Source organism: Salvelinus namaycush, unplaced genomic scaffold (genome assembly GCF_016432855.1).
Source record: "Salvelinus namaycush isolate Seneca unplaced genomic scaffold, SaNama_1.0 Scaffold1305, whole genome shotgun sequence".
NCBI classification, from domain to species: domain Eukaryota; kingdom Metazoa; phylum Chordata; class Actinopteri; order Salmoniformes; family Salmonidae; genus Salvelinus; species Salvelinus namaycush.
In genome coordinates, this window is record NW_024058015.1 from 1 (window position 1) to 13,281 (window position 13,281).

At 41.8% G+C, this 13,281-nt stretch overlaps 1 protein-coding gene across 1 annotated transcript in view; it reads left to right on the forward strand.

The window, feature by feature from the left end:
* The first annotated feature begins 7,786 nt into the window (after window positions 1-7,786).
* LOC120036325 (lysine-specific demethylase phf2-like) overlaps window positions 7,787-13,281 on the forward strand; it is a 48,836-nt gene continuing 43,341 nt past the window's right edge. The window contains exon 1 of the mRNA XM_038982801.1: window positions 7,787-7,821. Coding sequence (XP_038838729.1) covers window positions 7,787-7,821 — 35 coding nt within the window. The remainder of the gene's footprint in view (window positions 7,822-13,281) is intronic.

Sequence of the window (13,281 nt, forward strand, 5' to 3'; positions counted from 1 at the left end):
GCTTGAAATTAAAGCATTTTCCTTGCACTGTTGGGTAGGGGCTTGACATTAATAAGCATCTTTACTGCACTGTTGGGTAGGGCTTGACATGAAAGACATATTTACTCAGCTTGTTGGGTATCGGTTGACATTAAAGCATTTTACTGAGCTGTTGGGTAGGGCTTGAAATTTAAAGCATTTACTGCAGCTGTTGGGTAGGGCTTGACATTAAGCATACTGGGTAGGGACATCTTTACCTGCACTTGTTGGGTATGGGCTTGACATGAAAGCATTTTACTGAGCTGTTGGGTAGGGCTTGAAATTAAAGCATATTTACTGAGCTGATTGGGTAAGGGCTTGACATGAAAGCATTTACCTGAGCTGTTGGGTAGGGCTCTTGACATGAAAGCCATTCTTACTTGCCACTGTTGGGTAGGGTTGAATTAAAGCATTTTACTGAGCTGTTGGGTAGGGCTTTGACATGAAAGCATTTTACTGCACTGTTGGGTAGGGTTGAAATTTAAAGCATTTTACTGCACTGTTGGGTAGGGCCTTGAAATTAAAGGCATTTTACTGAGCTGTTGGGTAGTGCTTGAACATGAAAGCATTTTACTGCACTGTTGGCGTAGGGCTTGAAATTAAAGCATTTTTACTGAGCTGTTGGGTAGGCTTTAAATGAAAGCATTTTACTGAGCTGTTGGGTTAGGGCTTGACATGAAGCACATTTTACTGAGCTGTTGGGTAGGGCTTGAAATGAAAGCATTTTACTGAGCTGTTGGGTAGGGCTTGAAATTAAAGCATTTTACTGCACTGTTGGGTAGGGTTGAAATTAAAGCATTTTACTGCACTGTTGGGTAGGGCTTGAAATTAAAGCATTTTACTGCACTGTTGGGTAGGGTTGAAATTAAAGCATTTTACTGCACTGTTGGGTAGGGCTTGAAATTAAAGCATTTTACTGCACTGTTGGGTAGGGTTGAAATTAAAGCATTTTACTGCACTGTTGGGTAGGGCTTGAAATGAAAGCATTTTACTGCACTGTTGGGTAGGGTTGAAATTAAAGCATTTTACTGCACTGTTGGGTAGGGCTTGAAATTAAAGCATTTTACTGCACTGTTGGGTAGGGTTGAAATTAAAGCATTTTACTGCACTGTTGGGTAGGGCTTGAAATGAAAGCATTTTACTGCACTGTTGGGTAGGGCTTGAAATTAAAGCATTTTACTGCACTGTTGGGTAGGGCTTGAAATTAAAGCATTTTACTGCACTGTTGGGTAGGGTTGAAATTAAAGCATTTTACTGCACTGTTGGGTAGGGCTTGAAATGAAAGCATTTTACTGCACTGTTGGGTAGGGCTTGAAATGAAAGCATTTTACTGCACTGTTGGGTAGGGCTTGAAATGAAAGCATTTTACTGCACTGTTGGGTAGGGCTTGAAATGAAAGCATTTTACTGCACTGTTGGGTAGGGCTTGAAATGAAAGCATTTTACTGCACTGTTGGGTAGGGCTTGAAATGAAAGCATTTTACTGCACTGTTGGGTAGGGCTTGAAATTAAAGCATTTTACTGCACTGTTGGGTAGGGCTTGAAATTAAAGCATTTTACTGCACTGTTGGGTAGGGCTTGAAATTAAAGCATTTTACTGCACTGTTGGGTAGGGCTTGAAATTAAAGCATTTTACTGCACTGTTGGGTAGGGCTTGAAATGAAAGCATTTTACTGCGCTGTTGGGTAGGGCTTGAAATTAAAGCATTTTACTACACTGTTGGGTAGGGCTTGAAATTAAAGCATTTTACTGCACTGTTGGGTAGGGCTTGAAATTAAAGCATTTTACTACACTGTTGGGTAGGGCTTGAAATTAAAGCATGTTACTGAGCTGTTGGGTAGGGCTTGAAATTAAAGCATGTTACTGAGCTGTTGGGTAGGGCTTGAAATTAAAGCATGTTACTGCACTGTTGGGTAGGGCTTGAAATTAAAGCATTTTACTGCACTGTTGGGTAGGGCTTGAAATTAAAGCATTTTACTGAGCTGTTGGGTAGGGCTTGAAATGAAAGCATTTTACTGCACTGTTGGGTAGGGCTTGAAATGAAAGCATTTTACTGCACTGTTGGGTAGGGCTTGAAATTAAAGCATTTTACTGCACTGTTGGGTAGGGCTTGAAATTAAAGCATTTTACTGCACTGTTGGGTAGGGCTTGAAATGAAAGCATTTTACTGCGCTGTTGGGTAGGGCTTGAAATTAAAGCATTTTACTGAGCTGTTGGGTAGGGCTTGAAATTAAAGCATTTTACTGAGCTGTTGGGTAGGGCTTGAAATTAAAGCATTTTACTGAGCTGTTGGGTAGGGCTTGAAATTAAAGCATTTTACTGCACTGTTGGGTAGGGCTTGAAATTAAAGCATTTTACTGCACTGTTGGGTAGGGCTTGAAATTAAAGCATTTTACTGCACTGTTGGGTAGGGCTTGAAATTAAAGCATTTTACTGCGCTGTTGGGTAGGGCTTGAAATTAAAGCATTTTACTGCACTGTTGGGTTGGGCTTGAAATGAAAGCATTTTACTGCACTGTTGGGTAGGGCTTGAAATGAAAGCATTTTACTGCACTGTTGGGTAGGGCTTGAAATTAAAGCATTTTACTGAGCTGTTGGGTAGGGCTTGAAATGAAAGCATTTTACTGCACTGTTGGGTAGGGCTTGAAATTAAAGCATTTTACTGAGCTGTTGGGTAGGGCTTGAAATTAAAGCATTTTACTGAGCTGTTGGGTAGAGCTTGAAATTAAAGCATTTTACTGCACTGTTGGGTAGGGCTTGAAATTAAAGCATTTTACTGCACTGTTGGGTAGGGCTTGAAATTAAAGCATTTTACTGCGCTGTTGGGTAGGGCTTGAAATTAAAGCATTTTACTGAGCTGTTGGGTAGGGCTTGAAATGAAAGCATTTTACTGAGCTGTTGGGTAGGGCTTGAAATTAAAGCATTTTACTGAGCTGTTGGGTAGGGCTTGAAATGAAAGCATTTTACTGAGCTGTTGGGTAGGGCTTGAAATGAAAGCATTTTACTGAGCTGTTGGGTAGGGCTTGAAATGAAAGCATTTTACTGAGCTGTTGGGTAGGGCTTGAAATGAAAGCATTTTACTGCACTGTTGGGTAGGGCTTGAAATTAAAGCATTTTACTGAGCTGTTGGGTAGGGCTTGAAATTAAAGCATTTTACTGCACTGTTGGGTAGGGCTTGAAATGAAAGCATTTTACTGAGCTGTTGGGTAGGGCTTGAAATTAAAGCATTTTACTGCACTGTTGGGTAGGGCTTGAAATGAAAGCATTTTACTGCACTGTTGGGTAGGGCTTGAAATTAAAGCATTTTACTGAGCTGTTGGGTAGGGCTTGAAATTAAAGCATTTTACTGCACTGTTGGGTAGGGCTTGAAATGAAAGCATTTTACTGAGCTGTTGGGTAGGGCTTGAAATTAAAGCATTTTACTGCACTGTTGGGTAGGGCTTGAAATTAAAGCATTTTACTGCACTGTTGGGTAGGGCTTGAAATTAAAGCATTTTACTGAGCTGTTGGGTAGGGCTTGAAATTAAAGCATTTTACTATGCATGTGAAAAAATAAAAACTTCACTTGAAGATAGAAACATTGAAGGAGTAGTTTGAACATTACAGTTGAGCTTCGTCTAGTATAGAAATTATGCATCCCTCCTCCTTGCCCAACTTGGTCTCAGAGCATTTTGTATTATTCTGTACGTAAATCAGAGACACTCCATTTAGTGTGATAATGTTTTGTTTCTTATGGTATATATTAGTTTGTGGATGTCCATCACCCATTTCGTATGATGTTACAAATTATAATTCGTATTATATTGTACGAATTTTCAAAACGTACAGTATGTTACGAATTTGCTAAACGTATGATATGTTACAAATTCTGTCTAGGTGGCTAACGTTAACTAGCTGATTAACATTAGCTAGCCTAGGGGTTAGGGTTAGGTTTAAGCTAAGAGTTAAGTTTAGGAGTTAGGTTAATTGGTTAAGGTTAGGTTTAGGGGAAGGGTTAGATAAAAGAGTTAGGGTTAGTTAACATGCTAAGTAGTTGCTAAAAAGTAGTAAGTAGTTGAAAAGTTGCTAAAATACTAAAGTTGTCTGTGATGATATTCAAACTCTCAACCTTTGGGCGTTTATATGCCCACCCATCCACCCTACTATCGTTTTTTTGCGTTAAGTAACCATCTGTCTTATGTAACCATACCAAACGTAACTAATTTGAATGGCCCGGATTTACGTTTACTATGTTATGTCTAGTCTATGACATCAGGCTGCCGTTGGAAATCCTACTCCAACGAATTAAAAACCGCTAAACGCCCAGTAGAAATCCACTCTTCTGAGCTGAAAGACAATGTCCAGAGGTTATCCATGATGTTGTGCAACGATTTAAGTCAATAAGTCAAACATTTTTGTCTTATTATGAAACAGTTGAAGTCGGAACTTTACATCAAATCAAATGTATTTATAAAGCTCTTCTAACATCAGCTGGTATCTCAAAGTGCTGTACAGAAACTCAGCCTAAAACCCCAAACAGCAAGCAATGCAGGTGTAGAAGGACGGTGGCTAGGAAACATTTAGTTTGGAGTCATTAACTTGCTTTTCAACCACTCCACAAATTTCTTGTTAACAAACTATAGTTTTGGCAAGTCGGTTAGGACATCTACTTTGTGCATGACACAAGTAATATTTCCAACAATTGTTTACAGACAGATTATTTCACTTATAATTCACTGTATCACAATTCCAGTGGTTCACAAGTTTACATACCCTAAGTTGACTGTGCCTTTAAACAGCTTGGAAAATTCCAGAAAATGATGTCATGGCTTTAGATGCTTCTGATAGGCTAATGGACATAATTTGAGTCAATTGGATGTGTACCTGTGGATGTATTTCAAGGCCTACCTTCAAACTCAGTGGCACTTTGCTTGACATCATGGGAAAATCAAAAGAAATCAGCCAAGGCCTCAGAAAAACAATTGTAGACCTCCACAAGTCTGGTTCATCCTTGGGAGCAATTTCCAAACGCCTGAAGGTACCACGTTCATCTGTACAAACAATAGTACGCAAGTGTAAACACCATGGGACCACACAGCCATCATACCGCTCAGGAAGGAGACTCGTTCTGTCTCCTATAGATGAACGTACTTTGGTGCGAAAAGTGCAAATCAATCCCAGAAAAACAGCAAAGGACCTTGTGAAGATGCTGGAGGAAACAGGTACAAAAGTATCTATATCCATAGTGAAACGAGTCCTATATCGACATAACCTGAAAGGCTGCTCAGCAAGGAAGAATCCACTGCTCCAAAACCGCCATAAAAAAGCCAGACTACAGTTTGCAACTGCACATTGGGACAAAGATCATACTTTTTGGAGAATTGTCCACTGGTCTGATGAAACAAAAATAAAACTGTTTGGCCATAATGACCATCGTTATGTTTGGAGGAAAAAGGGGGATGCTTGCAAGCTGAAGGACACCATCCCAACCGTGAAGAACGGGGGTGGCAGCATCACATTGTGGGGGTGCTTTGCTGCAGGAGGGACTGGTGCACTTCACAAAATAGATGGCATCATGAGGGAGCAAAATTATGTGGATATATTGAAGCAACATCTCAAGACATCAGTCAGGAAGTTAAAGCTTGGTTGCAAATGGGTCTTCCAAATGGACAATGACCACAGCATACTTCCAAAGTTGTGGCAAAATGGCTTAAGGACAACAAAGTCAAGGTATTGGAGTGGCCATCACAAAGCCCTGACCTCAATCCTATAGAAAATTTGTGGGCAGAACTGAAAAAGGGTTTGTGAGCAAGGAGGTCTACAAACCTGACTCAGTTACACCAGCTCTGTCAGGGAGGAATAGGCCAAAATTCACCCAACTTATTGTGGGAAGCTTGTGGAAGGCTACCTGAAACATTTGACCCAAGTTAAGAAATTTAAAGGCAACTCTACCAAATACTAATTGAGTGTATGTAAAATTCTGACGCACTGTGAATGTTATGAAAGAAATAAAAGCTGAAATAAATCCTTCTCTCTACTATTATTCTGACATTTCACATTCTTAAAATAAAGTGGTGATCCTAACTGACCTAAGACAGGGAATTTTTACTAGTATTAAATGTCAGGAATTGTGAAAAACTGAGTTTAAATGTATTGGGTGTATTTAAACTTCCGACTTCAATTGTATATTTGGGATTGGAGTGACGAGACCTAACTGCCCACCTCGTGCAAATCTGTGTGAAGGCGGTGTCTTTTCCTTTTTGATATGACTAAAATAATAATCATGTTAAGCCTATGTTTGCTGTCAGGGTTTTATTTGAATGTTACCACCCACCAACATAGCACTTTATTCATCAGAAACAGCTGAATATTTCTTCCTCTTGGTGACTGAGATGAACCAAACAGTGTCCATTGGGCCTTCTGAGCAGATTCAAATAGGGGGGAAATTTATGTTTTTGCACCTCCGCTTTTTGTTGTGTGTGAAAATGATCAAAATTCATCGGATAATTTATCAATGTTCACTTATTTTTTAGCTATTCTTTATTAAAAATATATATGACAAGTTTATAAATGGTATAATTGCGTGATCTGTCAGCATTTTGCAAACCCGCTCCCCCCGTCGCCCCAAGATGAATGGTTTTGACCACTAAAGTTCCGCTTCACTACACTGCGAAGGTTGCTGTAACGTTAGCTAGAGTCTGTCCACATAATGAAAATGCTCCCGAAAAATACAATTATAGGAATTTAAAGTTAGTTACATGTCATTTGCATGATAATGAGCAAAGTCATTGTAGCCTATCATTTCACTACGTCTGTGAGAAGCGTGCAGACGACTGACTTGGCTGTGCCGCTGCCGAAGCCTGCCAGCACCGTGTCCATTACGATGTGGAACAACGCATATCAGCTATCTTCCAGTAGTTATCCATATTACCGGAGCTTCCTCCTATTCTTTCCAACTCTTTCTAAAACAGATTATCGGCCGTAATTTATGGAAATGCCGATACTGTGGACATAATCGATGGCGGAGTCAAAGATAGGCCAGTGTGTGTTTCCATCTTTTGCGAAGTTTTCCGAAAATCAATGTTTATGACAAATGAATCTCCAGAACCAGTCATAGAGGAGGTGGGTACAAACTTTTGACTGGTACCAACCCCGTCTGTTTTGACCCATAGTCGCGCAGATGTTGGTTTTGTTGCCAAACAACCAAAAAAACGCCCTTATGTTATAAAATACATTTTACTAAGACAAATATGATTATTCACGTTCTGAATCGTTCAGTGGGGTCTTTTTCAAGCTAATTTATCATTAACATTCTATCCAGAAAGTCCGATTTCGTAACCTAATACATTCCGATAATAGAGCTCTGTTGACATAACGTTATCGGTGCAGGTTTCTCATTTCAACTTTTGAGGATTTGACATTTTGTGGTCGTCATCTTTAACGTTTTTTTCCGCGGGTTGCAAAAAGCTACATTAGGCGAGCTGAATGAAATGTATAAGGCTTTGAAAATAACATGCTTGGTATACGCGCAATGCTCCGTTGACATTTCACAGAGGTATATGCCTGTTCGTTTTTTAGAAAATAACTAAAACATAACAGGAATTTTGAATTAATATGGAAAGCATATACTACAAATTAACATACTACATGTCATGTCTCAAAATATCCATCATAACTATATATTGTTTTATGTCCTGCGGATTTGAGAAGAAAGATGGCGTGTTGAATTTGGAAAGTGAACCTGTCAGGTAGCCAGTAGCCTTCGTTCTCTCACAGCATCCAGCTGACGAGATGCGAATCACCCTGATTCTGGCCATCCTACAAGGGTAATAACTTTTGAACAGATTATGATAGACGGGTGGGTTGTTTGGCAACAAAACCTACATGTGCGCAACTATGGGTCAAAATAGACGGTTGGAACCAGTCAAAAGTTTGGACACATCTACTCATTCCAGGGTTTTTCTTTAGTTTGACTATTTTCTACATTGTAGACTAATAGTGAAGACATCAACACTATGAAATAACACATATGGAATCATGTTGTAACCAAACAAGTGTTAAACAAATCAAAATGTATTATATATTTGACATTCTTCAAAGTAGCCACCCTTTGGCTTGATGACAGCTTTGCACAATCTTGGCATTCTCTCAACCAGCTTCATGAGTTAGTCACCTGGAATGCATTTCAATGAAAAGGTGTGCCTTGTTATAAGTACATTTGTGGAATTTCTTTCCTTCTTATTAATGCGTTTGAGCCAAATCCATTGTGTTGTGACAAGGTAGGGGTGGTATACAGAAGATAGCCCTATTTGGTTAAAGACCAAGTCCATATTATGGCAAGAACAGCTCAAATAAGCAAAGAGAAACGACAGTCCATCATTACTTTAAGACATGAAGATCAGTCAATACGGAAAATTTCAAGGACTTTGAAAGTTTCTTCAAGTGCAGTCGCAAAAACCATCAAGCGCTATGATGAAACTGGCTCTCATGAGGACCGCCACAGGAAAGGAAGACTCAGAGTTACCTCTGCTGCAGAGGATATGTTCATTAGAGTTACCAGCCTGAGAAATTGCAGCCCAAATAAATGCTTCACGGAGTTCAAGTAACAGACCCAACATCCCAACATCAACTGTTCAGAGGAGACAGCGTGAATCAGGTCTCCATGGTTGATAAGCTGAGGCTGGTAACTTCATAGACTGTTCTCTCTGCTACCGCACGGCAAGCGGTAACGGAGCGCCAAGTCTAGGACCAAAAGGCTCCTTAACAGATTCTACCCCCCAAGCCATAAGACTGCTGAACAATTGATCAAATGGCCACCGGACTATTTACATTGACCCCACCCCCCCTTTGTTTTTACTCTGCTGCTACTCGCTGTTAATTATCTTTATCTACTTTACAAATTAATTTGACTAACCTGTACCCCTGCACATTGACTCAGTACCAGTACCCCCTGCATATAGTCTCATTACTAACCGGTACCCCCGCACATTGACTCGGGACCGGTACCCCCTATATATAGTCTCACTACTAACTGGTACCCCCTGCATATAGTCTCATTACTAACCGGTACCCCCGCACATTGACTCTGGACCGGTACCCCCTGAATATAGTCTCATTACTAACCGGTACCCACGCACCTTGATTGTACCGGTACCACCTGCATATAGTCTCATTAATAATCTGTACCCCTGCACATTGCCTCGGGACCGGTACCCCCTGTATATAGCATCATTACTAACTGGTACCCCCGCACATTGACTCGGGACCGGTACCCCTTGTATATCGTCTCATTACTAACCGGTACCCCCGCACATTGACTCGGGATTGGTACCACCTGCATATAGTCTCATTACTAACTGGTACCCCCTGCATATAGTCTCATTACTAACCGGTGCCCCCGCACATTGACTCTGGACCGGTACCCCCTGTATATAGTCTCATTACTAACCGGTTCCCCCTGCATATAGTCTCATTACTAACCTGACCCCCGCACATTGACTCTGTACCGGTACCCCCTGCATATAGTATCATTACTAACCGGTACCCCCGCACATTGACTCTGTACCAGTACCCCCTGCATATAGTCTCATTACTAACCGGTACCCCCGCACATTGACTCGGGACCGGTACCCCCTATATATAGTCTCACTACTAACTGGTACCCCCTGCATATAGTATCATTACTAACCGGTACCCCCGCACATTGACTCTGTACCAGTACCCCCTGCATATAGTCTCATTACTAACCGGTACCCCCGCACATTGACTCGGGACCGGTACCCCCTGCATATAGTTTCATTACTAACTGGTACCCCCTGGATATAGCCTCATTACTAACCTGTACCCCTACAAATTGACTCGGGACCGGTACCCCCTGCATATACATTTACATTTACATTTAAGTCATTTAGCAGACACTCTTATCCAGAGCGACTTACAAATTGGTACCCCTACAAATTGACTCGGGACCGGTACCCCCTGCATATAGCCTCATTACTAACCTGTACCCCTACACATTGACTCGGGACCGGTACCCCCTGCATATAGCCTCATTACTAACCTGTACCCCTGCACATTGACTCGGGACCGGTACCCCCTGTATATAGCCTCATTACTAACCGGTACCCCCGCACATTGACTCGGGACCGGTACCCCCTGTATATAGTCTCATTACTAACCGGTACCCCCTGTATATAGTCTCATTACTAACCGGTACCCCCTGTATATAGTCTCATTACTAACCGGTACCCCCTGTATATAGCCTCATTACTAACCGGTACCCCCTGTATATAGCCTCATTACTAACCGGTACCCCCGCACATTGACTCGGGACCGGTACCCCCTGTATATAGTCTCATTACTAACCGGTACCCTCTGTATATAGTCTCATTACTAACCGGTACCCCCTGTATATAGTCTCATTACTAACCGGTACCCCCTGTATATAGTCTCATTACTAACCGGTACCCCCTGTATATAGTCTCATTACTAACCGGTACCCCCGCACATTGACTCGGGACCGGTACCCCCTGTATATAGTCTCATTACTAACCGGTACCCTCTGTATATAGTCTCATTACTAACCGGTACCCCCTGTATATAGTCTCATTACTAACCGGTACCCCCTGTATATAGTCTCATTACTAACCGGTACCCTCTGTATATAGTCTCATTACTAACCGGTACCCCCTGTATATAGCCTCATTACTAACCGGTACCCCCGCACATTGACTCGGGACCGGTACCCCCTGTATATAGTCTCATTACTAACCGGTACCCTCTGTATATAGTCTCATTACTAACCGGTACCCCCTGTATATAGTCTCATTACTAACCGGTACCCCCTGTATATAGTCTCATTACTAACCGGTACCCCCTGTATATAGTCTCATTACTAACCGGTACCCCCGCACATTGACTCGGGACCGGTACCCCCTGTATATAGTCTCATTACTAACCGGTACCCTCTGTATATAGTCTCATTACTAACCGGTACCCCCTGTATATAGTCTCATTACTAACCGGTACCCCCTGTATATAGTCTCATTACTAACCGGTACCCTCTGTATATAGTCTCATTACTAACCGGTACCCCCTGTATATAGTCTCATTACTAACCGGTACCCCCTGTATATAGTCTCATTACTAACCGGTACCCTCTGTATATAGTCTCATTACTAACCGGTACCCCCTGTATATAGTCTCATTACTAACCGGTACCCCCTGTATATAGTCTCATTACTAACCGGTACCCCCGCACATTGACTCGGGACCGGTACCCCCTGTATATAGTCTCATTACTAACCGGTACCCTCTGTATATAGTCTCATTACTAACCGGTACCCCCTGTATATAGTCTCATTACTAACCGGTACCCCCTGTATATAGTCTCATTACTAACCGGTACCCCCTGTATATAGTCTCATTACTAACCGGTACCCCCTGTATATAGTCTCATTACTAACCGGTACCCTCTGTATATAGTCTCATTACTAACCGGTACCCCCTGTATATAGTCTCATTACTAACCGGTACCCCCTGTATATAGTCTCATTACTAACCGGTACCCCCTGTATATAGTCTCATTACTAACCGGTACCCCCTGTATATAGTCTCATTACTAACCGGTACCCCCTGTATATAGTCTCATTACTAACCGGTACCCCCTGTATATAGTCTCATTACTAACCGGTACCCCCTGTATATAGTCTCATTACTAACCGGTACCCCCTGTATATAGTCTCATTACTAACCGGTACCCCCTGTATATAGTCTCATTACTAACCGGTACCCCCTGTATATAGTCTCATTACTAACCGGTACCCCCTGTATATAGTCTCATTACTAACCGGTACCCTCTGTATATAGTCTCATTACTAACCGGTACCCCCTGTATATAGTCTCATTACTAACCGGTACCCCCTGTATATAGTCTCATTACTAACCGGTACCCCCTGTATATAGTCTCATTACTAACCGGTACCCCCTGTATATAGTCTCATTACTAACCGGTACCCCCTGTATATAGTCTCATTACTAACCGGTACCCCCTGTATATAGTCTCATTACTAACCGGTACCCCCTGTATATAGTCTCATTACTAACCGGTACCCCCTGTATATAGTCTCATTACTAACCGGTACCTCCTGCATATAGTCTCATTACTAACCGGTACCCCCTGTATATAGTCTCATTACTAACCGGTACCTCCTGCATATAGCATTCTTATTGTTATGTACTTTTCTTGTGTTACTTTTTATTGATTAGATTTTTTTCACTTTAGTTTATTTAGTAAATATTTTCTTATTCTTATTTTCTTGTTGGTTAAGGGCTTGTAAGTAAGCATTTCTGTAACGGCAGCCTTCCTCCTCTTCACTAGAAGAGAGGGTGTAACAGGGATCGGACCAACACGCAGCGTAGCCAGTGCTCAACATGTTTAATAAAACGATAAACAGTGAACACTTACAACGAATACAAAATAACAAATGTGGCAAACCGATACAGTCCTTTCTGGTGCAGAGAAAACACAAAGACAGGAAACAACCACCCACAAACCCCAACACAAAACAAGCCACCTATATATGATTCCCAATCAGAGACAACACAAAACACCTGCCTCTGATTGAGAACCATATTAGGCCAAACATAGAAACAGACAAACTAGACACACAACATAGAATGCCCACCCAGCTCACGTCCTGACCAACACTAAAACAAGCACAACACACAAGAACTATGGTCAGAACGTGACAATTTCACTTTAAGGTCTACACCTGTTGTATTCGGCGCATGTGACAATATTTGAATTGCTGCAAAGAAACCACTTCTAAAGGACACCAATAATAAGAAGAGACTTGCTTGTGCCAAGAAACACGAGCAATGGACATTAGACCGTTGGAAAAAATCTGTCCTTTGGTCTGATGAGTCCAAATTTGAGATTTTTGGTTCCAACCGCTGTGTCTTTGTGAGATGCAGAGTAGGTGAACGGATGATCTCTGAATGTGTGGTTCCCACCGTGAAGCATGGAGGAGGTGTGATGGTGTGGGGGTGCTTTGCTGGTGACACTGTCTGTGATTTATTTAGAATTCAAGGCACACTTATTAACCTGCATGGCTACCACAGCGTTCTACAGCGATACGCCATCCCATCTGGTTTGGGCTTAGTGGGACTATCATTTGTTTTTCAACAGGACAATGACCCAACACACCTCCAGGCTGTGTAAGGGCTATATGACCAAGAAGGAGAGTGATGGAGTGCTGCATCAGATGACCTGGCCTCCACAATCA